Source organism: Apus apus, chromosome 2, assembly GCF_020740795.1.
Source record: "Apus apus isolate bApuApu2 chromosome 2, bApuApu2.pri.cur, whole genome shotgun sequence".
Taxonomy (NCBI): Eukaryota; Metazoa; Chordata; class Aves; order Apodiformes; family Apodidae; genus Apus; species Apus apus.
In genome coordinates, this window is record NC_067283.1 from 42736270 (window position 1) to 42764240 (window position 27971).

Consider the following 27971-nt stretch of genomic DNA (forward strand, 5'->3'; position numbering starts at 1 on the left):
CCCTCACAGTGGGGACTTTCTTCCGAAGGCCTCACGTAAATCTACCCTCCCCCAATCCAAAACCATTACTCCTCGTCCTTTCGTTGCAGGCCCTGTCAAAACCCTCCCCCCGCCCCCCTTCCTGCGCGTTCCCTGCAGGTACCGGGAGGTCTCCGGGAGGCCCCCCCGGCGCGGCACCGCTCCCACGCTTGCAGAGAGCGGGCGAGTGTTCCTGCCACACGCATGACTGAAATGTACGGTCGTTCGCTGCCTGCGGGGCGGCCAGACCTGGCCGGGGGCTGCCGAGGCCGAGAGGGAGGCCGCGCCCAAGGGCCCGGCCGTGCGCCTCGCCCGCCACGTCGGCAGCGCTCGCCGCCTCCGGCGAGACCGACGGAAGGAGCGAGCCGGGAGGGAACTACACTTCCCGGCAAGCCGCAGGGGCGGGGGGAGGAGAGGGCGAGCCCCGCACGGCGGAGGCGGGGAGCGGCGGCCGAGGCAGGCGGGGAGCGGCGGCCGGCGGGGCGCTGCGCTGCCATGGCGCTCTCCGCGCGGCCCCTGCGGGTCTGCATCGTGGGCTCGGGGAACTGGTGAGTGCGGCGGCGGCGGCAGCTGCCCAGAGCGCGGCCCCGCTCCGGCCCCGCTCTTCCCCCGCGGCCGTGCCTGCCGCGGGCCTTGCTGTGGCTGCCCCCGCCGCGCTGCCGCTGCCCCGGCCCGCACGGCTCGGCGGGGAGGGCGGGAGGGCGGGCGGCCGCGGCCCGGAGGCGGCGTTCCCGGCGGTGAAACGCGGTGTCACCGGCAGGGCTTGCTCCGTGGCGGGCTTCGGGGCGCGCCGGAGCCCTACGGGCGGGCTTCTCCAGCCCCCCCATCTCCCCGGGAGGCAGAGGTGCTGCAGGAAGGGCGGGAGGGGCGGCAGGACCGGGCGCGTTGTTTCGGTGCTTGTGAGCACCGTCCGCTCGCCCAGGAAGCGGTTTTCGGATATTTTTAACCTGGTATTTGTCGTGTGGTTTTCTCCGGTGTCAGGTGGCGTAGATATTAAAGATACTGAACATCTTTTGAATACTTTCTTCTTCTTTTTTTCCTTCTCCTGCAGGTCGTTGCTGACGAAGCACTGTCTGTAGGGCCTCCTGTTAACAGGTCCCCTTCCCTCCAGAAGTGCTGTTTGGGGTTTTTCCCCTGTTAGCTCTCTTCCAAGGGAGCTCAAAAGAGAGTTGCGAGACACTAGGTTATCTGAAATGCCTTTTCTTTTTCAAGTGGGTGGTTGCCGAGGCGCACTGAAAGCTTGAAACAAGGATTAAATTCTGCATCTAGCACTAGCTTATGATTAGACTTAAACTGTCGTGTCCACTGAAATCCAGAGGATTTTATTGTAGAGCAAGGTACTGCAGTTTGTTGAACAAAGCAGCCTTTTGTCGGGGTGATCTTAGACTTGTTGCTTACCCCTGGCCCCTTCTTGCAACTGCCTTTTGGTGCTGTTTTGCGTAGTTATTTATGTCAGCAGGGGCCGAGTTGTGTTTTTCTTTGTGATGGCGTGTTGAAGGAGTTGGCTGACATTTCAGTGCAGCATCTCTTGCTCTCCTTGCACAAGATTGTAAGATGAATGGGGAGATACTGTGCATTGCAATATATGCCTGAAGAAAATTATGCAGTTAGACCTGTCTATTAGGAGTATTGTTGCCATTCTTCCTTACTTGAAAACTAGCAAAAAAAGCTTTACAGGACGTTTGACTCCATTTGTATTTGATCCACTGTGAAACACGGTTGCAGAAGCAAAGGGGTTTGTAGATATTACCTGCCAGCAACAACCACGTGTGTGTTTTGTTTTCACCTCATTGAGTCAGTTTAATAACAAGAAAAGTTCCTGCCTAATGGGACAGATATTTGGGTGGCAAAAAGCCCATATCTGCAATGCTCAGAGAAAGGGATCATGCATCAGCTTTTTTTCTTTCTTTTGGGGATAAATGTATTCAAATAAATGATAGCTAATTAATAACTGAGGTTATTTCGTATGTGATAGCAGTGTGGCAGGAAAACAGAAATGAAAGTAGTAAAATATTCTAAATTGCAAATTATTTGATGTTCAACAGTTCTCCCATCTTCCCCAACTTCCCCAACTTCCTCCTCCTCCACCCTCACCCAAATGTTTCTGAAAACAATAATTCTTGGAGAGATAGGTGATTTCTTCCTTAAAGTCCAAGAGATGACAGACACAAAACCCTGTTTGTAAAGAGCAGTGTGATTCAATAATGTATACAAAATTTGAACTAAATAGGACTATATTTATATTGTATGTAAATGCCTTTTTTAACTGGGACCTGTGGTCCTAAAGTGGAAGCATTTAATGTTCAAAAGCAGGGAAACAGAAAGAAACTGAAGCATTTACATACATCTTATAATTGATATTTTGGGGTTACATATTTTTTAAGCCTGGATTACAGGAGTGGGTGACTGCTGTTACCTAAACTGTAAGCATGTAAGTAGTTGAACGGAGTGGGGTTTGGTGTTTAGCAGTCTTGAGACTATGGGATTTTGGCATTCTGTGTAAGATGATTCTTTGCCTTCTCACAGCCTTTTAAATCATATCTGGGATGAAAAAAAATCCACTAAAGGATCTTGGCACCACAGTGACCCTTTAGAAGGGTTGAACCAATCACGCGGGATGAGAAACTGCTTCCAGTCAGACTGGTTTGTTTTCTAGGGAGGGAAGGTCACCTTAACAATGAAGTTGGCTTGGCCAGGGTCACTCGACACCTGATGTAAGATCATGGGACAGGACAGATGGCTTGCAAGGCCCTGAAGAGGAGGAACTGTGCCTTTTGCTGTCCTTGCCCACTTAGGTTTGCTCAACTGGTGAATAAGTGACTGTGTTAGGATCTTAAGACAGGTGATAAAATAAGCTTTCTTGAATGAGAAGAAATTACACCTTGTCTTGGAGATATGCCTTGGAATATGCCTTAAACTGTGAAAGCCTTGGAGCCTCAGGATTTGACAGTGCCTAGATTTAGTTAAAATACTGCGGACGCTGTCTGAGACATGTACTACAGCCTGCCCTTCTGATAGCACTTCAGGGTGGGTTAACAAGGTGTGCACAGACAGAATTTATCCCGCTCTGTTTTGCTAGAACTGGAATCACCCTTTCATTAATCTGGTTGCCCAGCTTGAACAGAAACAGTAGAGTTTGAGAACAGATGTGAAGTTACCAAGACAGAGGGGCTGCTATGGCTAGGAATTTGCTGTAGAAAAATGGGAGGTAGAACTTTTGGCTTAACTGGAATGATTTAACAGGGACAAGTAGTAGGGCTAGAGTAATCATGTTATTTGCACTTGCATATTGTGACATCCACTGAATCTGATACCAGGACAAGTTCAGGAGTTCCTGGGTTTTGTGCTTTATTTTTGAAGTGATGAGGGTAAAGAAGACCAATTGTGATAGCCTGTAACAGTGGAGGGCAGGAGAGACTACATGGGTGTTCTTGCTCAGTGATTGTCAGATATGGTTAAATAAGTATATGTGGTTGTATTTGGGCATAGCTTTGATACTCATTGCCAGGAAGAAAAGTGCTGTTTGGCATGCAACTGCCTTGTATTACTTGAGTAGTATTAGAGCATGTCAAGGTTAAGATTTATGAAGGAAACTTTCACTATGGTTTTTCATGTATCTTTTTCATGAGCACCTGCACACACTAAGTTTTGCAACCTAGCTCACGCTAGAACTGTTATTGCTAGGAATAAATTGGCAAGAATTCCTATTCTTTTGCCTTGTGGTGCATCAGGAATATACAAGATGAGCCATTCCAGTAAAGTATTTCAGAGTACACACTGAGGTGTATTGGGACACAGCAGATGATATAGGCTTGCTTGTTGAATTAATAGGTGTGGGAAGGTGGGATTTCACCTTGTGTAGAATGTTCTTAGTCTCAGTGTCAGTTGTTTGACCTTGCTTAAGTCAGTCCTAGAACAGTTGTTGAAAAATAACAGGAAAGGAGGAACCAGAGAAGCCAGTCTGGAGAATCTTCTTGAATTCAGGAACTATGATTAGACAAATCCTCGCATTTTTTATACAAGCTTGAAAGGCCAGAAAAACCCAAAACCAAACAACTGAGGCATTTAAGTGTTTAATAGTAATGGAATTAATGTTGTGCTCAAGTAGTACATGCTGCCAGACTTTATATTGGCAAACTGAAAATTCCTCTCAGACAGTTGCTGAATCAGTTATTTCTCTTTGTCAATACTAAGTACACAGAATGTGTAGTTAAGTTCAAAACTGAAGACAGTGATTTGCCAAGATTCATACTTTGTATATAAATCTGCAGTAATAAATGTGCTTTTGTTAGAGGAATGCAAAGCACTTTCTGAGGAACACATAGCTGTGTTGTGTTGACTGTGATTGATACTGTTTGTGTGGATCTGAAATCTGTGGGTTGGGCTGATGAGTTGTCTACAAATTGCAGCAGAAACCACTCTGCATGCAGATCTAGAATATGAGCTTGATAAGGGATGGCTGACAGCTGTGGCTTCTGTGTCATCTCCTGAACCCAGGGGAAGTGTGTGAAGTGCTCTGAGAGAAAAAATCTTTTAAAGTCATACAGTTTTATGGTTTAACTGAAGAAGGTCTATTTAAGATACTATACTTTTTTCTGCCACTACTTAGAAAGTGACCTTAGGCCTGTGATAGCACAAATTAAAAGCTCTTGTAGAATGAATCTATTTGGTTTAGTTGCCAGCTATAAGTCTATTACAAGCAACATCCATAATAAATTTAGGGGACTGTGTGAGTATAACTAGAATTTTAAAGTGTAAGTGTTCTTACCTCCTAATAAAGTGTGCAGTTTCCATGCATGCCTCAGACTGGTGACTGTGTATTTTTTTTTTTTCACATCTTTCTAGGTTTTTTTCCCTCTGCTTAATAGGTTATCAGTAATTTTGAAGCTGCCTTTTTGTCCCAGGAAAGGAAGTTAGGTTAACAGGCTTTATGAAATGGTATCTCTTTCTTCCATGTAGCATTCAGGCTAGGAATGGAAGGGAAGGTTGTGTTTCTTCCTCTTCTTTTATGCAGCTTCAGTAATTCTGATTAATTTCATTGTTGCTTAGACATTTGAGTAGTAAAGTTGGCCATCATCCTACATGTTTCACTGTGTACTGTTCTTGGGGAAAAAATCAGACTAAAAGTAATGGAATTGTTTGCCTGCAAATGCAGAGGGTACCATTGTACAGTTAAATTCTGTGAGGTTGGCAGCATAGCCATAAAGGATACAAGTTACGCAAGACATAAATGCTTCTTGGCTTTAAATGTGTGTCAGTATTGTACAGCAACTGATGGGTCATTCACCTTAGCAAGGAAAGCTATCCACTGCTTCAAGGTGAAAATGATCCATTTTTTTAATTCAGTATGTCACTTTTACCACTGCTTTGAAGATAAAATAATTTGATTTGTGGAATTACAGCAACCCAAGCTCTCAGTGGATAGCCAAGAAGCAGACAAAATAACTAAGAACATTTTCAGTAAATGCTTCAGCCCCACCTGCTCTAAGTATATATGAGAGAAAGCAGCAGGTGTGAATGATGTGGGTGTTTTTTTCATTGTTTTACTAGATCAAAAATCTATGTATTAATTGGTCCTATAACCTTTGAATTTCTGTTTCTTCTAAAGATGATCGCTTTATTCTAGAGCAAAATTATATTTTTTGGGGGGGTAAACTTGTCTTTTCTTTCCTGCAGGGGTTCTGCGGTTGCCAAAATAATAGGCGGTAATGTAAAAAAATTGCAAAAATTTGCTTCCACAGTGAAGATGTGGGTCTTTGAGGAGAATATTAATGGGAGAAAACTGACGGATATAATAAATAAGGAACATGAAAATGTAAAATATCTCCCTGGATACAAGCTGCCAGAAAATGTGGTAAGGCTCAGAACCTAAATTCTAGTTATGGAACAGAGGAAATAATGCTCATGCTGTGAATGAAGGTAAAATTTGTTAACACCTTCAGGGTTTATAGTATTTCAGACTGTATGTTACTTTACTGATGAGATCAGAGATTTGAACAAGTGAAATGATGCAGTTGTGCAGGTAGGTAAATCCAATGCACGTACTCTTTTTTTTTTTCCTTTGGTCTCACTATTATATTTATGTTACTTCAGCTTATGTACAGGGAAGCAAACGTGAAAATGAGGGCAAGATTAACAGCTCTGACGATACTCGTTAAAAAAAAAGAAAAATTGGCCTCCACTTCATAAGGGATTTAAAGTGCTCTGAAACTCTTGGAAAGTATTATAGGATGAGAACTAGAGTATTTCTCAAGCAAGCTGCCAGCCGTTCGCAGTTCATCTGGTTCTCAGTTGTGTTTCACCTACGTGCAGTCAGATCAGTGTGTTAGAAGTAGCATTGCCAAGGCAGACCAGCGGGACTCCACATCTATTCTGTGTTGGCCAAACATGATGGTGGGTGGGCAGGTGGTGACTCTGTCCTCAAAACCGTTCTAGGAAGAGATTGCAGCAGCTGGCAATTCAGCAGAAGTTTTGGGCAGAAAATACATGAATTTCTGGGCATTGCAGTTTTCTCTTTAACAGTAATGTTGAAATCCCATTTCTCTAGCCTTCAGCACGTGTGGTGTTTTTGCAGTCCACTACCTGCTCATTTAAGTTTATTCTTTTTATCAATAGATTGAGCTTATTAATACATTTTAAACCTGAGTGTTATTTTAAGATGGTCACCAAGTGTTAGGAAAAGTGGAGTCTGGCAATTGACTTCAAAGTAAGTCAGCTTCTTAAAGGGTAAACAAAGTTTGAGAAAGAGAATGTAAACTAGTAGGTGTAAGAGGCCTGGAGAAGAAATTTGAGTATATAAGGAACTAAGAAACTACTTTTTTGTATGAAATAATTTTATCAAAAAATTAGATTATTTTGTCAAAGATAAGGCAGCTTCTTCTTTTCTATTTTGTTACTCAAAATGTATGTTTGAATGTTATGGAACATTTTCAGTTTTTGTTACACTAACCATGCTGGTGGCTGTGAAGATGCCCCTTCCAGGGCATAAAATAGCTTGTTTGAAAGCTTAAATTCTGCTTTTCTGGGAAGTTTAGCTTACTGCTTATGCTCCATGATGAAGCACAGTAGTTTGTAGCATTCAGTAGTAGAGCAAAATGTGCTTTGACTTATCAGGTAACAGTTGTGTGTAGTGTTAATTTTAAGAAGTTATGTGGTCTTTCTCTTCCGTAACTACACAGGTTGCTGTCCCAAGCCTTAATGAAGCTGTACAGGATGCCGACTTGCTGGTTTTTGTCATTCCTCATCAGTTCATTCATAAAGTCTGCGATGAAATCACAGGACGAGTACCCAAGAAAGCTCTTGGTATAACTCTCATAAAGGTATAATACATACTAGGCATTAATAACTGAGGATGTGTTGTGGAATTTTCTAAAACAAGATGGCTAGGTATTTTGATATGAAAAGTCTCTTAGTGTTGTTCACTTGATTGTTCCATTAAGCTTTTCTAGATGTAAGATAGGAATTTGTGTCAGTCATTAGTGGATTGTTATGCAGTGTTTCCCTTTAGGTTAGCACTTGCAGGAAAAGGAAAATGAGGCCGCTCACAAGACTTTTAAAAAGAAAGAGGGAGTGAATATGTTTTGCACCACCAAGCTTTCACATCTTTTATTTGTTGTTTCCAAATGCTTCATTAGATGGAGAGCAGAGCACAAGCATAATGCTTCGATTGTTAACGCACATACCACACACTGAGTTGATAATTTTAAGAACTGCTTTAGAGAATTTCATGTGACTGGGAGGATAGTACTCTTGTTCATGTCAAACATTAGTTGCAACAAGAACCTGTTCTGCATGGCCCAAAAAGACAGTTTGAGCCTAGGAAATAGAGGGGACAGGAGCTGGAAAGTGTTTCACTGGAGTGTTCGCACTTCTGGTGGCAGGAACATTTTTTCAGAATAATAAGCTATTCCCACAAGGTTTAGAAGATTCTGGTTTGTTGTTGCTTGGTACTTAGTTGAGAGTAGGCCATTTTCTCAGCATGTATATAGTCTCTTCAGTTTGGCTACCTAAACCTATTAAACCTGCATAGTTTTGTCCATGCTGATCTGATATATTGCTGAAATGTAGGAAATGTAATGCTTCCCGAGTGCACTTGCTGTATTTTGTAGAAAAGCTTTTCATATTGTGGAAGGATAAAATAAAGTGGTGCTAAAAGAGGTGAATGCATATCATAAACCCACACACAACTGTCCTGTATGCCCTAAAAGTTTATTGCTTTGAAGTTGTCCGTTTGTGCTTCTTTCTTCTGTAAGCTCAAGGTAAATTTTATTCTCCTCTCATACTCTAAATGTGATTTCTGTTCTCATGTCCTTTTAGTTATTCCTATCACTAATAAAATTGGTGAAGTAACTGTGCATTTACGTCAGCATATCTGAAGTCAGTGTCTGGATCTGTATTCCCTCGGGATTACTGCTCTGGGTATTGATTACCAGTGCTTTAATTAAGTGTTAATTAAAGGCTAGATTTAAAAAAAAATAAAGGAGGGAGGTACTTGTCTTTAAAAAATAAATAATCCAGCCCGCAAAGAAAACAAACAAACCAAACCAAGCAAACAAACAAAAAACAAAAAGCCTGTATTTAGTGTAGTGTAAGTAAAATAGTAACACCTGCCATGCAAAATAGTGTTAATTACTAGGCAGCTTCTCCCTGTCATTTTGCAATGCTGCATCAGTAGGTGATCTTTCAAAAGAAATTTTTTGCAGAATGAAAGCTACGTGTTACCTTCTGTGAAAAGGAGTAACTGTGCATCAATAAAAATATAATTTGAAAATAAAGGACAGATAATTAAATGCAACAATGAAACTAAGTAGTAGAGGCAGAAAACCTTTTTTTCCTCACTTTTGCAGCTTCTTCATGCATGTTGTTTTCATCAGTCCTACTTTTAGTGGTCTCATTATGCTCAACAATAAAGCTGTTAAAATGTCTTGTGTTAACTTTGGCAGTGAAAAGTGCAGTTCTGTTCTGAAAAATATTACTAGTGGAATGTCTTGTTTCTGTGCTTTCTAAATTGCTTGGCAAGGTAGCAGTGTGTCATCTTTTACTTTTGTTTTTTTTGTTTGGTTGGTTTTGTTTTGTTTGGTTGGTTTTTGGTTTTTTTTGAGTTTTTTTTGACAGTCTGATCTTCAAGCAGAGCCTAACACCTGAAAATAAAACTGAGTCTTTGGGACATAAAGACATTTGTCCCCTGGTTAATCCTTGTTCCCACTGAAACATTTGCAGCTGTGTTGCTTTAATATCAGTTCTGAACACTGTTGTCCACGAAAACCTAACAAGTTGTTGTGTGGGTGTGGGGGGGAGGAGCTGTATACAACTTAGAATGCAGTACAGCTGTGTGCAGAGGAAGGAGGGTAAGTGGAGGTCACTCAGCATACTCTTCAGGCAGCCTCAGCATCAATCTCATTTTCGTCTACCTACATACAGGCCCCACGGATTGCTCTGGCAGGCATGTTAGAACGTAAGTGGTAAGACCACTGAATTGGACTTGCACTGCCTGGGGATCATTGCTACCCAGTGGAAATTCCCGTGTTGGAACCTTGGTGTTTGTGGGAGGGAGGGGTACTTGGTTTTTCCTCTCATCTTGACATTCAGTATTGAATTTAGCTCTGCAAGAAACAGATGCAGCTCTTACTGACTTTGTCAGAAGTTACATCTGTTTCATAGCAGGGCTGAGTTTGGCACCTGAGCCTGTCTGATCTCCTTTCACTGGGATGAGTAATTGTTGTGTAGATATACGCATTTCTGGAGTTGTTTCCAATGCATGCATGCTTTTATGTTTATTAATTGCCTGCTTAGGAGGATGGGCCTTACAGTTACTTTGTGGGGATGTTTTTGACACTGTGAGGGAAAAACACAACATGCATTTGTGTACTTGCTGTCAGAATCTTTCTGTATGGCTTGTTAAAGATGAGAACAGAGAGCTATGCATTAGGTGATAAGAGATTGGAAATGAATGCAGAAATGCAAGCACCATTGTTTGTAATTTAACTGGCTGGTTTTATACAGACGTTTCTGCATGTCTCTTGATTGGACCATGTTATTTGTGGAACACCACCTTTGAGCTATGGAAATGCAAATTACTGCCTACCTGAAATGTCAGTACTGACAACATATAAGAGTGTGTGTGTGTATCTGAAAGCAGTAAAGGGTCACATTGCCTTTTTGCCTTTAAGCCATAATTCACAATTGCCAATCCCCAAAAATACCAAATAGAGAACATTAAAAAAATAGTACTGTATAAAAGGTGATATACTGTGGGAAAGACCATTTCAGTAGCTTGTCCACCATGCCCCTCTTCTAAAAACTCAAAAGGAGTCTACATTTAGCAAGGTTTTGTGAGAAGGGGGTGGTCTTATTCAGAGTTCATGGTTCAGGGAAAACAGGGTATCAGACAAATCAGGGTACCAGACTCTCTTCTCCATTGCAGCATTAATCTCCAAGGTGATCTTTTCTGAGGTCCTATTTCTGCTCCTACTTTCATGCTTTGTAAAGTGTACATTATAAATGCAGATTAAAAATATCCTTAGAAGGTGAATTATTTTCAATTGTTCAGCTTTCTACATACCTGTGAACAGCTGTTCCACTTGTATAATACTATTCAAAATTACTAAACTGTGTTTCTACTCATAAACTATTGTTGATATAATATACAAGGGAATCTGTCTCTGATATTTCAGTTAAAATACCTCTTACAAAACAAGTTATTGGGATGCCATTTTGTGAGTTTTGGTGCAATTTCAAATACAAGTATAGACCAGATTTATATAACTCATGGATTGGTGGTGCTTCTCTGGTTTTAGTAAGCGTACACTGATAGTGAGCAACTGAGAGATTCTGAACCTACAAAGCTGAATCTTCAGCAATTTTTAGAACTTTGATTGAGCATGGAATAAAGCTGTGACCATCATCTAGAGGTTAGTTCTGGTTTTCAAGGTGCTACGTCCTATGAAATGAAGACAGCTTGGACAGGTTTCAACAATAGCAGGTTCAATGGTCTATCATCTTTAGTCTCCGTCTGAATATGCCTTGTTGCATTTCTTGCCCATGAACAAGACTAATTGTGATGTGCTTCCTTCTCTGCTGTGTCTGATTAATGACTTTTTAGTAATTTCATTTAATGTTGGCTGCAGGGAATAGATGAAGGCCCAGAGGGACTCAAACTGATCTCTGACATTATTCGGGAGAAGATGGGAATAGACATCAGTGTGCTGATGGGGGCTAACATTGCCAATGAAGTGGCAGCAGAGAAATTCTGTGAAACCACAATAGGTACTGTTCCAAGTAATAAGTATGTTTAAAACATGCTCCTGTCCTCACAATTGCACACTAAATAGCTCAGATTTTATCATTCTCAACATGAGCTGGCTGTTACCAGAAACTGTTGGGTTCTAATTACTTTAATGTTCAATTTCCTAGAATATTTATGCGTCCAAAAATACTAGGACAATATCAGGAATGGAGGGAGAGGGAGGAGTGCAATTTTACCTAGTCTCGCTAGGGTTGTGACCTCAGCAGGTGAAATACTAAGCATGCTCTTTATCACCCTCTGCATAACAAGCAGCTTTATTTTATTATTATGCTTAAGATTTTTCTTGGATCTGCATGGCTTTATATAGATAAATGATTATATATTCTGTACTCCAGGTGTTACAGTCACAGATGTTTATCTTTATGTATGTGTGATTGACTTTTTTTTGTTAACTATCGATATCTTATGAATTCTCAAAATAATTAGTTCCCCCAAAAGCTAGACGTGGTTTTAGTACTATGTTGAAGTCTGCATACCTTTGCAGCACAAAGATGTGCCTTGTCTTGGATTTCAGTGTCCAGATAGGCATATGTGCGTGTGTAAATGCATCTACAGATAGTCATATATAATGGTACAGAGTTTGTGTTATGTTTTCAGTGTTGAGTTTTACAGTTTTGTGCATTTTTATCTTTGTAACCTCTCATTGACAGCTTTTGCATTGAACATATTTCTGAATGGTTGAATTTCCTCTTAATGCTTGGAAACATTGATCAGTGGCAATATGCTCAATTAATAAAACATCCTTGACATGCCTTTATCAGTAGGTATTTTTCTGGAATGCAGGTCTGAAAAATAATTGGTAGAATTGCACTTGCTATATTTTTAATAAATATTTTTTTTAATTAACTGGTTATTTTAAAGACAATAATAAAAGAGAGAGAGTATAGGAAATTAATGGAATTGTTATTTAGAATCTGTTGCTGAGCAAGCAATTAATTATGAAGAAGGCCAGAATAACTCAGTGCACAGTTTAAGTGTGATACAGATGTGTCCTTAGTCGCTTATAACAAGACACTGTTTAGGATGTAGATAACACAGCTTTATGTCTGCTTTGAAGTATTTTGGCTTGCACAGGAAAGGCAAAATAACACCCAAATAAATTATTCATGTTTTAGCCTTTAGCCTTTCTTTCTCTGTCTCAACAGGCAGTAAAATCTTGGAAAACGGCCTTCTCTTCAAAGAACTCCTGCAGACTCCAAACTTCCGGATAACTGTAGTAGATGATGCAGATACGGTTGAGCTTTGTGGTGCTCTGAAGGTAAGATTAAGAGGCTGCAAAGAGGGTATTTTCATTTAAAGAATTCAGTTAATTGTGCTTTATATAGTATATAAAACTGCTACATAACATTTCCAGATGAACCATATGAGAAATTAGGGAGAGGCTTGTTCCAAGAGTTGGCTTTAGACCTTTGTCTCACCATCTCTCAGGTTCTCTTTCTGCACTTTTCACTTAGCTTACATGCAGTCATGGAGCAAGTGTTGTTTTCATCTACCTAGCCAACATATTTCTAAATCGAGTTCCCTTTTTGCCACAGTGTATTCACAAAAAGAAAGTGAGAAGAAGGTGGCATTAATCCTTTGTGTCTGTTGACAAAACTATTCCCCTCTTCGCTGACTTATACGATGTGAGCACTCTTTCATTTTATCTTTTGTGGACATACACTGTGGTGTGGATAACCACGTGCAGAAATGACCTGAATAGAAAAAAAGATATTTTTGACAGTTACTCATCTGGAATTTCTTTTTGTAACAAAATTGATGATGACAGGAAGCAAAGGATAGCTTAAATGTATTCTTATTGCTATTTTTTTCAGATTAATTTACATGCCATTTGTGAAAGGAAGACATTAGTCTCTTGGCACCCTGGCCAATAGTGCTGTAGCTCACGTTATCTGATAAGCATTTTCGAAGGAGGTAGTGGTTTAGTAGATAATTTGGCTGACTTTTTTTTAAATATATATTTTGGATAATTGTTTTGTATTACTTGTTTTCTCTGTTGAAGCTGTGTCTAAACTACACCATACACTTGTGAAGGTGCCACCCCAATGAATGGCATCTTTAAGCTAAGGAGTTCTGATTCCTGCTTAGTGGGAAGTAGTTTGATAACTATAATAACCTAATTTTTTTTGCATACTGGTTTTCTTGGTAATTTTTGTCTTGAGAGCTATCATACTGGAAGTCCTGAGAAGGAGGAGGTCATGGGTCTGTGTACTGGGCTGATGGGATACGCTTCAGTGTAACATGGTTTGGAGCTACTGTATTTATAGCAATATATCAAGATTGTGGAGCTCATGATTTGGCTCCACAGCTCAAAATACTGCATGGAGGTCGGAGGTAAGCAGGAAAGAAATCCCTGTAGATAGACCCATGAAATTAGTAAAAAGTTTTGCTGACTTGTTTTTCTTTGAAATCTGTCCAGCCTGATGTTTTCTGGCCAGCTTGAATTCTTCCTTGATACAGGAGTTCTGTCCCAGTTAATTTTTATTCCAGACAAATCTTGTGAAAGGGCACTAGAGATGAGTGTGCCCATGACACTGAGCAACTGGTCAGCAGACACTCAAGCTCCACTGTAAAGGTCCAAGTCGGGCAAGATGGCAGTATCCCTTAGGAAGTGTAGAAGATTTTAAATACATTGTTGTTTTTGACCTGGAAGGATACTGAGGTGAAATTTTGTATTTTCTTTGTAGACTGAAGCACATTTCACATTTATTTGTCGACCTTTTTTAGGGGTTGAGATCAGAAATTAACAGACCTCAAATCTGGATAGTAGTTTCAAGGTGTCCAGCTGGCTTTATGAACAGCCTATTCCAAGGCCACCCACACATTCCAGCTGCCATTTGCCAGATAATGAAGGAGCCTTCTTCGGAAGTGCTTAAAGGTTGTGACACAGCTTCAAGAGTAGTATATGCAGCTATGTGTACATATGGATGCACTCCTGGATGCTGATGGATGTAATACTACAGAGTAGCACAGACCCAAGGTTATCACTTCTGAGGTGTTCTCAGAGTCCGTAGTGCCGTGCCAGCGAGTGCTCGTACAGTCAAACAGCGCTGAGGTGAGGCAAGACTAAGCTAGTGTATGAACCTAGCAGCATACTGGAGAGTCAGTTAGTAAACATTGGTAGCTGCATTCTTGGGTGTGCATTGCACTGAAATCACCCAGAGCAGCTGTGCCAGGGGTGACAGTGAGGGAAGGAGAAGTGAGAATCTCTTTGCTGGCTATGGCAAATTGGCCACTCTCCAGCTGCCTGATGTATATGTTCAGGCATCTGGAGAATTAAAAACCCTCCAGTGACAGCAACCAAGGACCAAGACAGATGTGACAGTTATTGCAGAAAGGAGAAGGAGCAGCAGCTGTGGTTGTCTTTCAGGTTGCTTCAGGTCCATCTGTAAATCTTATGAGTAGAGAAGTAACAAGTATAACGATGATTTATTCTTTACCAGGTTATGTAGTCCAGCATTATTACTTACAGAGGTGGTCTTTCAAGTTTGCCAGAAGCAAGCAAGCAGTTTAGGCTTAACCTCTCTGGCAGCTTAGCCTCTCATCCTTCTCACTAAATTGGAGAGATACGGGTTTGATGGGTGGACTCCTCAGTGGATGAGGAACTGGCTAGATGGTAGCATCCAGAGGGTTGTGGTCAACAGCTCTAAGTCCAGATGGAAAACAGTGACAAGTGGTGTCCCTGATGGGTCAGCGCTGGGCCCAGTGTTGTTTAATATCTTCATTAACAGTTTTGACGGTGGCATTGAGAGCACTCTTAGCAAGTTTGCTGATGACACCAAGCTGGGTGGTGCAGTCAATATGCCAGAGGGACAGAATGCCACCCAGAGGGACCTGGACAAGCTAGAGAAGTGGGCCCAGGTGAACCTCATGTGGTTCAAGAAGGCCAAGTGCAGGGTCCTGCACCTGGGCCGAGGTAACCCAAGATATGAATACAGGCTGGGGGAGGTCACACTTGAGAGCAGCCCTGTGGAAAAGGACCTGGGAGTACTAGTGGGTCAAAAGCTGGACATGAGCCACCAACGTGCATTTGCGGCCCAGAAGGCCAACTCCATCCTGGGCTGTATCAAAAGAAGTGTGGCCAGGAGATCAAGAGAGGTGATTCTGCCCCTCTACTCTGCCCTGGTGAGACCTCACCTAGAACACTGCATCCAGCTCTGGTGCCCCCAGCACAAGAAAGATATGGACCTGTTGGAACGTGTCTGGAGAAGGGCCACAAAGATGATCCGAGGGCTGGAGCACCTCTCTTATGAGGACAGGCTGAGAGAGTTCAGGTTGTTCAGTCTGAAAAAGAGAAGGCTCCGCGGGGACCTCATAGTGGCCTTCCACTATCTGAAGGGGGCCTACAGGAAAGCTGGGGAGGGTGTTTTTACAGGTACTTGTAGTGAGAGGACATGGGGTAAAGCTGAAAGAAGAGAGATTTAGATTAAAGATCAGGCATAAATTCTTCAGTGTAAGAGTGGTGAGTCACTGGAACAGGCTGCCCAGAGATGTTGTGAGGGTTCTGTCCCTGGAGGTGTTCAAGGGCAGGTTGGATTGGGCTCTGAGCAGCCTGTTCTAGTGGAGGGTGTCCCTGCCCATGCAGGGGAGTTGGAACTCGATGATCTCAAAAAATTCAGTGACAGTGCTGCTGATACTGTCTTTGATTTGTTGAGGCTTCATTTGACTTCTTTCAGCCATGATGTGAAGCAAGGAGTTTCTCCAAGTTAATGTGTGAGCAGGAGAGTAGTGGGTTGTGCAAAGCTGTGACACTGTCTCCAGGAAGGCTGGGCATCTCAAGTGAATTAATACTTCTGTTTAGTTCTCTAATGATCCATTTCATTATGGAGAGGTAATGGTTGCCTCAGAAATGGCCTCTGAAGCTGTCTTCCTGAGCACTCCGCAAACTTAGTGTAAAGAGACTAGGACTGTAAATTGGACATTTCTGAGCACTGACTGTGTAAAAGAACAATGTGTCAGCAAAATCTGCAGACTTTGTTAGCCTTGATTTCTTGGTCATCTATTGACCTTGCATTTGTGACCTCTGGCATGTTTGCAACAGATCATGTGCAAGTAAAAGACACTTTTTCTCGTTTGTTCTGACACATCCTGTAAGCACTGCCTGACATCAACTTTTCTGAAGGGTAGCTTCACTGTCTAGGTGATAAAATAACTGAATCCAGTCCTTGTTCTTGTTCTGGAATAACTGGGACTAGGATTAATGCCTGTTTCTGGATGCTAGACCAGCTAAAGACTCACCTGTTAGTGCGAAATATTTTAGGAGCTTAAAACCATACGCAATATAAAAACACCCTGTGCATCTTGCTTACAGGAATTTTACTGTAATGTAAAAGTCTCTTCATGCTGAGATGGGAGAAATGTGTTTGCTTAAAGTGATTTTGCGAGCTCTGAGTCTCTTGGGCCAAAAGCAACATTGTGTTGCTGTCATTTTGGGGTTGTTGTGATGGTAATTTTGAACCTTTGGTTTGTCTGTAGGCTAAAGTTGTCCTTGCTTATTGGGCTCTCACACGCCCATGTTGTGTAGGCAAATAAAGTCAGTCTTTGAGCTCACAAAAACATGGGCTCTCTCCTCTTGCGCAAATGTATACCCCCTACATTTGCAGGAATTCTTGCAGCTTCAGGTGTAGGCTTTGGCAGTGGCAGTGTTCAGGAACAACCATATCAGACACAAGAAGATGTTTTTGCCGGATTGATACATGATCCTCCTGCAGTCTTCTTCTGAGACCATGGCTATAGTGCTAGTGCCATTAAACTCTTGTGCTTTAATTTGTGCTTCGCTTATATGTCTTCATGAAACAAACTTGACTTAGTACCTGCACCCGGAGATTTCAAGTACCAAGCTGTGTGTTTTGTTTTCATTTTTGTCTGAAGGATGACTCAGTCTCAAGTTTTGTAAGATTTTGTTGTTGTCATTTTGCTTTTAAAAAGGAGTGGCTCATGTTTCAGTAAGGTGTAATTTTCCATGTGGTATTTTTCAATTCTCTACAGTGGAACTAGACACAAGAGATTTTCTTCACAGATTTAAATTAAACCAGATGTTTGACCTGGTAAATTCATAGTTGTGGTGTGAGGGTTATATAGGCCAGGATGTCTTCTAGGTGTGGGTGGGTGTTTTAGAGCCTAATCAGTTGTCTTGTTTCCACATTATCTGCAAACTATGTGTAAGAGCATACAATGGGGACATTGTACAAAGGAGGAGCTTGATGTTCCAGAGTTAACTCTGGAACAACTTTCACAACTTTCCTTCTTCCTTACCCCATTTCCTCAGAAGTAATACTCTTGGTATGACTTGCTTAAAACAGTATTTCTTTTGCTCCAAAGACAAACATTGCAAAAGGTAGAAGTAGATAACAAGATACCATAGACCAAATTGTATTATAAATTATGATCAGGTAGGCTGCTTCAAAGTGGAAAGGAAAGTCAAAGCAGGCAAAGGCCCAGGGGTTGTTAAATAATTGTTTTGTTTATAGCTGAGCTCTAAATACTTCCAGATTTCGCATATGTGTAAATTACACTTAAATGGGTTATCCCATCTGAAAACTTCTTAAATACCTGTTTGATTTCTTCTTGTTTTGCCACAAAATTAACAAATACTGGAGGTTGCTCTGGAAGAGGCATTTGATTAAAATATACTTTGACTAAATCACCATAGTCAAGATTTAAGCCAAGATGATCTAAAATATCAGCTTTAAAAATCTGATCATCTTTTCCTGCTTCAGATCTGACGTTGAGATCTGTCTGCAATTTTTAAGGTCACCTTTAGACGTCAGGTAGCTTCTCAAAAAGCAGTTACTTATCCTCTGACCTGATTTGATTCAGAGTCACTGGGTGATGACTGGTCACACAGCACTGCAGCTACCTGAAGTTTTGGTTCTTATATTCCAAAAACCTGAACAAAACTGCTGTTAGACAACTTGTTTTTTCATTAGCAACTTCTGACTGTTGCCTTTTCTTCAGCAACAGTTAAATTTGGTTTGGTTGGGTTTTGGGTTGTGTTTGGGTTTTTTTTCCAACATCAGGTGTTACACTAGGTGCCATAATGTTGTTTCTCCTGTGGTTTCTGTTGAGGTCACTGCTGCTATTAGTCCATTCAAAAGATATTGCTACATCTATAGCTTCCTTGTTTGCTTTATCAGTGTGTCAAAATGCCATATTTTTTTGAGTGTTCTGGGTTTTGTTTTGGTTTTTTATTTGTAGGGGCAAACTCAACATGGCTAGTCTCTGGCTCCCAAGACAGAAAATAGGTTTTATAGTCACTTCACTCAAAAATCTCTCAACCATTTTCTATGTTCATAAAGAAGGGACTGTATAGCTGACTATTTATGAAGAAACAGCATATTCTTTGTAGAAAGCTGTCACCAGGTGTAAGGGAAAAAAAAAAATGCTCCAAACATTTTTTGCTTAGGAAGGGTGTTCCTGTGTCGTGAACCTTCTGGGAATCTTTGATTAACTATTACTGTTAAAGAAACTCTGCATATTTAGTAGGGCTGCATGCTGCTATCTTGGCTGAGTTTGGTGCCTTGGCATATCAACATGGAAGTCAATAAATATTTCTTAGATTCAGTATTACTGCAATCATAAAGAAAATATGGATAAAAGAGCAGTGGGATGTCAGTCTTACTTTACCCCTACCTCAGGGCAGGGACAGCTCCATCTGGATAAAGCCATGTTTGGGTGTAGTATAACCTGTCTGTTTGTGAAGATAGTCAATAGTAGTAGCTCCACAGCCTCCAGGGCAACCTGTTCCAGACCTTTAACTGTGCTTTTATCCTTGGAAGTACTTAGTAATATAAGACATGGGGTTTTGGGGTTTTTTCCCTTTTTTTAAGGTTATACCATAGACCTCAAAATCCCCAACCAAAAACCAACCAACCAAAAAAAAAAAACCACAACCCAAACCAGCAACCTAGTCTTGCAACAGCAAAATGTTTGCAGCTCTCAAGGACAACTGCGCTCTGTCGTTGGTGTCTGCTAGGGTTCCGTAAGCAATAATTGACTAATTTTCCATTTGTGTTTTCTCATTAGAATATAGTAGCAGTAGGAGCTGGGTTTTGTGACGGCCTTTGCTGTGGTGACAATACCAAAGCTGCCGTTATTCGCCTTGGCCTAATGGAGATGATTGCCTTTGCCAGAATTTTTTGCAAAGGACAAGTGTCTACTGCCACTTTCCTGGAGAGCTGTGGAGTTGCTGACCTCATCACAACATGTTACGGTGGCCGGAATCGACGTGTAGCGGAAGCATTCGTTAAAACTGGCAAGGTACTTTATTCACTGGGTGAAATCCGTAGTTGCAAGTACTAGCCCTCCTGGTTTGTTGGAGAAACAGTAGAGTTATCTGAGACATGCTAGCTGTACTGAGTGAGTACCCTTCTCTTTCCCCGCATTTTTGAGCATCTTGCAGGGCTAGAATGAGTGTAAAACTGTTAAAAAGGAGAGGTGATTAAAAGAAAAAAAAATGAAGCTGGAGGTATAAGATGATGGGAAATACAGATTTAAGAAGAAGAATATTTACAAACAAGAATATAGGAGAATATTATATATGCTCACTCAAATACAGTTTTGAGAAAGGAAAAACCCTAAGTAACATTTTGTTTTCCATCTAGGTGATGTCAGGCTTATGAAAACCTTATTATAGCTCTTCTTTTCTTGCTTTCCCTGCCCTCCCCCCTCCCCTTTGTTGTTCAGTCTATTGAACAATTGGAGCAAGAAATGTTGAATGGTCAGAAACTGCAGGGACCACAGACTTCTGCAGAAGTGTATCGCATCCTCAAGCAGAAGGGAATGCTGGAAAAGTAAGTAAGAACAGATGAAGCAGGTTCCACATATCCTTTTTTAATCTCTGTAACTCTTTATGTATCTGTAGCGTTTGTATCTTTATGAAGGTAACAGCCAAAAAGAAAATTACTGTAATAAGAGTAGCTTAATCCCCAGTTAAAATCACAGACAGAAGTGAATAAAACCTCAAAATAATATTGCTGTAAATAGAGCTAATACTGTGACATTAGATTTCTGAAGACCCTTCTGTTTGCAGAACATATTATTGCCTCCTGCTATGATAGAATAGCATAACTGAGTGTGTTTTAGCAAGTGAAAAGAGTAAAATACATGAAAATAGAATCTGAGCTTCCTAAAGAGGCTTGTGAAGAGGCCCTACAGCTTATTGCGTAGTAGTAAATTAATTGCTTATCTCCCAGGAAAGGATCTTTGTTATTAAAGATTTGTATAGCTGATGAGCTGAAGAGAGTGGCTGCTTCTGTCCACATGTATTCTAGCTTAGATACCACAGTTTTCTTTCCTAATGTGGCTTCCAGTTTGGTCTAGGATAAAACCTGCCATCTGCTTGTCTAAGTCAGGTTTTTGTATCATGAAATTAAGCAGGTCGTCCTGGCTTTTTCATTTGTGTTTATTTGAGTCAGAATATGTATGATTCCTGAAGCCACACACACAGTTGTCTCCTTATGAGATTAAGGGATGTATTATCTCTAACTGTTCCTGTTTGTAGATGAGGCAAAAAAAAAAAAAAATTGCTGCCAGTCAGAAGATCAAAATTTGTTCTTTTTTTTTCCCTAAAGTTTTTAAAGTCTTGTTTTAATTGATCAGCTGCATTAAATTACTTATTTTTTAACATTATCTTTGGGAATAAAGCACTTAAGTCTATTTCTGCACTGTACAGTAATTAAGCTAACTGCAGAAAAAAAATCTAATTAAAATGTTGGCTTCAGTCCTTGCTGTTTATGGTTCCCTAAATGAGACAGGATGCTGGTTGGTTGGTTTTTGTTTTGTTTTTTTTTGGTTGATTGGTTGCTTTTTTCCCCTGTTCTATCCTACAACAAATACAGTGCATTATAAAAGAATTTGAGTTGTGTTTTTATTCAGAAACATGGAAACAGTTGCTAATTTCCGTTTGATGTATCAACATTCAGTCATTCATGAAAGGTCTCATTCAACAAGACTTTTGAAAGCGACTTTTGAAAGCAACTTTGAAAATGTTTTGCATAAACTCTCTTGCTACTGCTTTAAAATACAAAACATGATAAAACAGCCAGGTTTCAAAGTGAAGAGGTAAGAGTCTAGTAAAATTTCATACACTTAGCCTACAAAAAGAGTCTTAAGGCTATGTAAAAATTGTGAAAGTCAAAGTAGAAGAGCCTTAGCATAGCAGGGTTGATGTCTATTGATATTTACAGTACAATTCATTGTTGTTTTTTTTTTTCATTTCAGCAGTTGTAGAGCTAGTCCTCTTAATGTGCTCAGACATAAAATGCATTTTGAGTGTGCTGGCCCTGAACCTTGCAGTCAGCCTTGATTCTGCTTTCCCCATGTGAAGTGTGGCAGACCTGTGCACAGCAGAGCTCTGTTCTCTGATCAGCAACAAGACTTACGTATCAAGATGTGGTCTGCAGTAGTGTCACTGCTTCACTGAGAAGTAACTGCCAAGTGTAGTATCCTCAAGCAGTGTGAAATTTGCTTTTGCTTCAGAAGGTTCATGTGTTTTCTGGCTGCCTCTAGTGAAAAAATCTCACAAAGGCATAACAAATTTTATTTTAGTGCCCACGTTCAAGTTTTTATGTTAAAAGCAATTCAGCCCCAGCCCAGTGTATTACACAAAATGAATAAGAGAGAGAGAGAGACATACAATCATAGAATATGCTGAGTTGGAAGGGACCTGTCAGGATCATGAAGTCCAACTCCTGTGCCTGTGTAGGGCACCCCAAGAATCGCATTGTGTGCCTGAGAGCATCATCCCAATGCTTCTTGAACAAAGGCAGGCTTGGTGCTGGGACCAGGTCCCGGGGGAGCTTGTTCCAGTGCTCAGCCACCTCTGGATTAAAACTTTTCCTGATATCCAACCTAAACCCTCCCCTGATTCAGCTTCCTGTCATTTCCCCGAGTCCTGTCATTGGTCACAGGAGTGAAGAGGTCAGTACCTGCCCCATCTCTTCCCCTCCTGAAGAAGCCATAGATTGCAGTGAGGTCACCCCTCAGCCTCCTCTTCTCCAAGCTGAATAATCCAAGTGATCTCAGCACTCCTTATAAGTCAAGTGACATGATACACATTTGCTTCTCCCCCGCCCCCCTGCATTTCTTGATAAGGGTTTTGCAACCTAAACTGTGTAGCATTGGATATGAAAGAGCTGTAATGTGACTGTATGCTAATTTTGGTTCCACTGATGAAAGAAAAGCAAAACTCTTCATTTTTTTGACCTGAAACAGTTTTTTTGATATTGCTACTATATTTGCCGCCTTCTCCAAAAAATTAAACCAGATGGAATGGACATGCATTCATAGTAGGACATTTAAATGTTTCAGATAAATCAAAATGTAGCGTTTAATTTTTGAGCACTTGAAATAAATCCAGAGAAACAACAAACTAAATTCACATACGTGTTCATTTCCCCACTTTTTTCTCCCCAGTAATGCAAAGTATTGCATTCGGCCAAGTCCAAATCTTGCATCTGCCCCTGAGAATGCAGCAGTCACCATGCTGCTGAAGGGCTCATGGCTTCCCTTGTGATCTCTGGTTTGCTTTGAGGAGTCTGGTTCAGAGCTATGTGGTGATACCTGGGTTACCTCAGAATAACACCTGCTAGCAGAGAGTATGGAAAGGGATATATGGTGCTCAGTACTGATTGGGGGTTGTGCTCAAGGCTGCATTTGTGCATTACAGAAAAAGCCACTTTCCTGAGGAGAAAGTCCTAGTCCAGCTGTACTTTGAATCACTCAGAAATTAACCATCTCCAATGCTCCTTATTTTTTATTTCAGCCAAAATAACATAGTGGTTTTCATCAAATTTTATCCATATAAAAGGCCACACTGAAATGGCATGTTTGTTCTGGTGAACAGATAATTCATCCCTAAAATTCACCAGGCTCTGAATGAAGATAGGATTTGTCTGGATGTCACTGTGCAGGGTGGACAGAAAACAAATATAAAACTCTGTAAAGCATCTTTGCTGTAACAAGCCTTCAGATTATCAGAGAAGCCTGAATAATTTTAGGGTTGTTGGAAAAGTGGCCAACTTAAAAGAGGGGGGGAAAAAAAAAAGATAATTTAGTGTTTCAAAGTCCACATTTAATTTTGGACTCTCATTCAAAACTTGACCTTCGATTTCTTCTTGCATCTCTTTTTGTTATACTCTGCAATTGCATTATTGAATTGTTGCTCAGAGAGAATATGTAACTGATGTGCCAGTCTTTAGCCATAGATGAGCACTGGGATAATGTCAAGGAAAATGGGAGTGTTATTTGATTTTGTAGACCACTTAATGGTTGTGCCGTACATAATGAATATTGTAGGCTCTATTATAGCTAGCCAGGCTTCTGAGAGTGACTCGTTTTAGAGATGCATGTAGGTTCTGTATTTATCCAGTGCTTTTCAGCCTGGCATTAGTGCTTGGTAAGTATAAAAAGAAATGCATTTTTTCAGTGTCTCTCTTTCCCCTCCCTCTCCTCACTCCGTTTTATTTCTACGGCTTAAGAAAATGTTACAGAGTAAATTTATGCAGTGTTTGCTTTCCCCACCCTTTTTCCTCAGGTTTCCACTATTCACTGCTGTGTATCAAATCTGCTATGAAGGGAAGCCTGTCACAGAGATGATATCCTGCCTTCAAAGTCATCCAGAGCACCTATAAAGCCCATCAGGCCACTGTACTAATGCAACTTTTTGCCTTTCAAGTTTATGTCTGGGCTCCAGTGGATGTATCTTCAAGCCTGGTTCAAAGCTGCTCACTAGGCACCGGTAACAACATGAATGTCTCTGAATGGGCGTTGGCTTTGGTCATACAGCCTAGTTTGTCATAGCATGCAGTGTTGGTGATTGTTGTGTGTGTTGGCTAAAATACAACTGTTTTACCATGCACAATGCAAAAGTTGCACTACATATCTAGTGTGTCTACACAGGTGTACTTTCTGTGTGTTTCTGCACCACAGACCACAATGTTTTGTTGTCTCTTATTAAGGGTTAGTCCAAAATCCACTGGATATGGGAAGAATCCCGCTGGTTTTGATGGAGACTGAATCAAGCCTGTATACCTTGAAATGTTAGGAGTCTTTCTAGTAGAACTTGGGTTTATTCTACATGCACACTGAAATTTTAACACTTTGCATGCCTATGATTATATTAATTTAAGCAAGATTAATGCAAAACAAGTGGTAGCAGTTATTCAGGGGGCTACAGGGGTCTTTTAATGAACTCTGATGAAGAGTATTGTGATTTTTGAAAGTCTTTAAAACCACCAGACTATTTTGAAACCAATTTCTAAGTGAATTTAAAGTTTTTAATTACACTGTTTTAAAGGGAATATGCTAGAGGGGGATTACTACCTCCCCTTCTGTTTTTTAATCCTTGCATTTTTGTATTTCTCTGTTTCTCCCTTGCCGTTCCCAGTTGTTAGGTTCTTCTAGAATCCCATTCCCCAAAACAAGTGGGAGATGTTGGCTTGGGGATTCTGAACCCTGGAGCTTAGAATTAATTTTGCAGTTGTACCTGTGGTTGTTCTTCACTGGCATTGTTTGGTGGGTGGGGAAGGATACTCTTGGGATGTCCACTGCTTAAAATTGTCATGCTGTGTTTCTAGCTTAACCATCAGCTACCAACTGTTGCATCCACACAACACTCCAAGGAATGTTTGGGGAATTCCCTGATAGATCATGCTTGTCTTGTCTAAAGGATTATGTACCAGTACTCCTAACTGCTTTTATTTCAGTGCCTGCCAGTGACTGACTCATCAACTGGGCTGTAGTCCTGAACCAGCCTTCCCAAAGGAATTAATAATTCTGAAGTTACTCTTTCACTGGACAAAACTAAAATGGATGCTGGATCAAGTCCTTTAGGGCCAATCTCCCAGACAGCTTCTTAAAGGCACCTGTCTCTTATTCCCTAGGTATCTCAACTACCTTTTTTCAGGCACCTTTGCTGTATTAGGGAGGTAGTTTTATTTATTATTGTAAAAAATGTAATTTCATGGAGTTTGGGGTTGGCTTGGGTGATTTTGTTTTTTAAGTTGGTGCAAGAAAAGATGGATAAATGAAACCTGTCTTGTTTTTCTTGTATGCTGAACTGTGAATTTTTTGGTAAAATACATGGTAGTTACAGAGTCAACTCATCATTCTTGCAGCTGGGAGACAAGGGTTAGCATCAAGACTTAGAGAGCTCAACAAGAACGCCCAATGTCTCTGAATATCCACCCCCGACCTCTGACCAGTGTCAGAACTGTTGTTCACTGTTCTCAGTGATGTTTGTAGACCAGAAATTTTGAGTGCAAGCTCAACCTGAAGCTTTTCCAGTCAAAACTTGCTAAAACAAAGGAGGTGCCTGGGAATAATTGTACTTACTTAAGTAGCCTGGATTACTCTGAAATAGGTGAGCATTGAGGCACTGTTGTATAGACAGGAAGATGCTTCCTGTCTGGTGCTCTTATCATGCTTTCCATTAATTTTTGGGAGATCTCATGAGTGTCATCAGATACTCATTGATGAGAAAAGCTATTTTGCCTTATTTCTGATTTAGTACTAAATACAACAGATGGCCAGAAGTTAAGTAACATCAGATGTTTGTGGCAGTTGAGGAAATCACTGGTAGACTTGGAGTAAGCACTCTGGTTAGTAAGCACTCTGCTTAGACAATGAAAAGATGTGTTAAGATTGGAAGCACCGTTATGCTAACGCACACATGGAGCAAGCACTCCTCATTACTGCATAACTTTCAGTGTGTCTGCTTCTGCTTTGTGGGTTTTTTTAGTACCAAGCTGATTAGCTTTGCCATTATGTGTGTGTATTATACATGTAAACTTTTTTTACATGCAGTATGTAGAACAATAGCATTTTGTAAGATACGTAAAGGGCTATATGACCTAAATGTGGGAAATTAATATATATTTTCAGATTATTTCTTTATTATTCCAATGCTACTTCTACTACTGAAACCTCAAAATCTTAATTGTTCTTGTATTGTACAAAAGCCTGCTCTAAGGCAAATCCAGATAGGAGGTTTTTAAGGAATACTTTCCTCCAGTCTGTAACCATATTCATGTTATTTTCAGACAAAAATTGACGTTTCAGTAGCTAAAACAGTTTATTTAAATTTCTATTGATACTTCACAATTTGTATTTGCTTTTCAGTGCTTGAGAACATTCAGCTTGGCACTACGTTTTTTTTTCCCCCCACTAATATTTTACTGCTTATTAAAAGACTGCAATACAATACTGGAACTGAATTATTAGAATCCTGTGGTACAGCCACTTCATTTTGCCTAGTACCGGAATAGTCTTACTGAAAACATTAACCCCCCCTGTAACGTTTTTGCATACAAGGTCGTAAATTTGTCACTAATTGTCAATTTATGATCATTGATTACTAAAGAAGGCATTATCTTCTAATGATACATACTCAACTTGCCCTAGATATGTGTACTGATTTTTGTTTAAAGATTGTGAATGTATACCCTTTTGAAGTGTTAGTACAAATAAAGGTTTTTTGTCTTGGGGAATCACTTTGGCTTCTGTTGTCTCGTTTTATACGACTTCCTATTAATATTTTACTCACTTGACGGAGTGTAGGTTTTTATGAATCTGGTATTAAATGATAGCGGACATGTGATTGCCATGCAAGAACTGAAATTTTGAAAAGCGCTATTTGAAATCCAAATGTCAGCAGTTTCATTTCTGTCCACTAGTGAGGCAATTTCAGTGAAACGGTGTCTTTGGCCTGGAACAGGTTCTTGTTTGCAGTTCCTTGCGCTGCCGTGTGAGCCACTGGAGGGCACTGGTGGGTAAGTGACCAATTCTAGTGGTTTGCCTCGCAGTTACTTTTCTTCTCATTTGTTTCCGAATTTCCTGAGGTTCCTATATGACTGCAACTGTCTTACACTGTGTTCCTTGTATTTGGAGATGGTTATAGTTCAGCGCTGGAAGTGAGAGAAGGAGCTTCCCGTGAAACACCCAACACCTTGTTCCCTCTGCCTGAGGCCCCTGTCTTGCCTGTTGTCTTGGACCCTCCTAGTACAAGGCAACAGCCACTGCCTCAGCTCTTGGACAATGTGGTCTGTGAGATCTTTCAGCATCACTTGGGTTCCAGTAACGTGCATCTAGCAATGCTTGTTTCTGATACATCTGGAATTGCAAGAGCCTGGAAAATGATGAGAGTCGTTTGTGCTCAGTTTTGTCAGTTTTTACATTAGCAAAAGGGTGTGAGGTGTCCCAAGTGTTTAACCAGAGAAAGGAAAGTCTACTACCCCATTGTGGTACACCGTACTGTAAAAGAAGTGGGGTTCTTGGTGAACAAAATAATGCACTGTCTACCTGAAAGCCTCAAAGCATTTAATAAAGTGAGAGCAATGTCCTAATTCCTTATTTTACAAGGAGGGATCATGAAGACAGGTAAAGATGGTTACCCAGCAAACCTAGGACTGGATGCATTTTATTCCTAAATGCAAAATTTCAACCATTAAGTCATTTCTCATCACACTTTTAGCTCAAAATTGTACTTATTTTAAGGGTGTGTGAAATCAACTAGTAGAATAAATATGTAGGTATCTAAAGCATACTTCCCAAAGGGCCTTTAAATCTAATAAGTCTGAGTCAACAGGAAAGCAAAAACCTTCACGAGAGAATTAGGATGGAAATGTTTCTTTTATATGGGTGTTACCTT

At 40.7% G+C, this 27971-nt stretch overlaps 1 protein-coding gene across 2 annotated transcripts; it reads left to right on the plus strand.

Moving 5' to 3' along the window:
• The first annotated feature begins 450 nt into the window (after positions 1–450).
• GPD1L (glycerol-3-phosphate dehydrogenase 1 like) lies at positions 451–24192 on the plus strand. 2 transcript variants are annotated; one of them, XM_051612913.1, is made up of 9 exons: positions 489–566; positions 1070–1355; positions 5695–5872; positions 7197–7337; positions 11145–11283; positions 12469–12581; positions 19349–19582; positions 20009–20115; positions 23859–24192. In XM_051612913.1, exons 2-9 carry the CDS (start codon positions 1297–1299, stop codon positions 23953–23955), a joined length of 1068 nt encoding a protein of 355 aa, XP_051468873.1. In that variant the 5' UTR covers positions 489–566; positions 1070–1296; the 3' UTR covers positions 23956–24192. The 2 variants fall into 2 exon arrangements, with proteins under 2 accessions (XP_051468874.1, XP_051468873.1); XM_051612914.1 differs by lacking the exon at positions 1070–1355 and having other exon boundaries at positions 451–566.
• The last annotated feature ends 3779 nt before the right edge of the window (positions 24193–27971 follow it).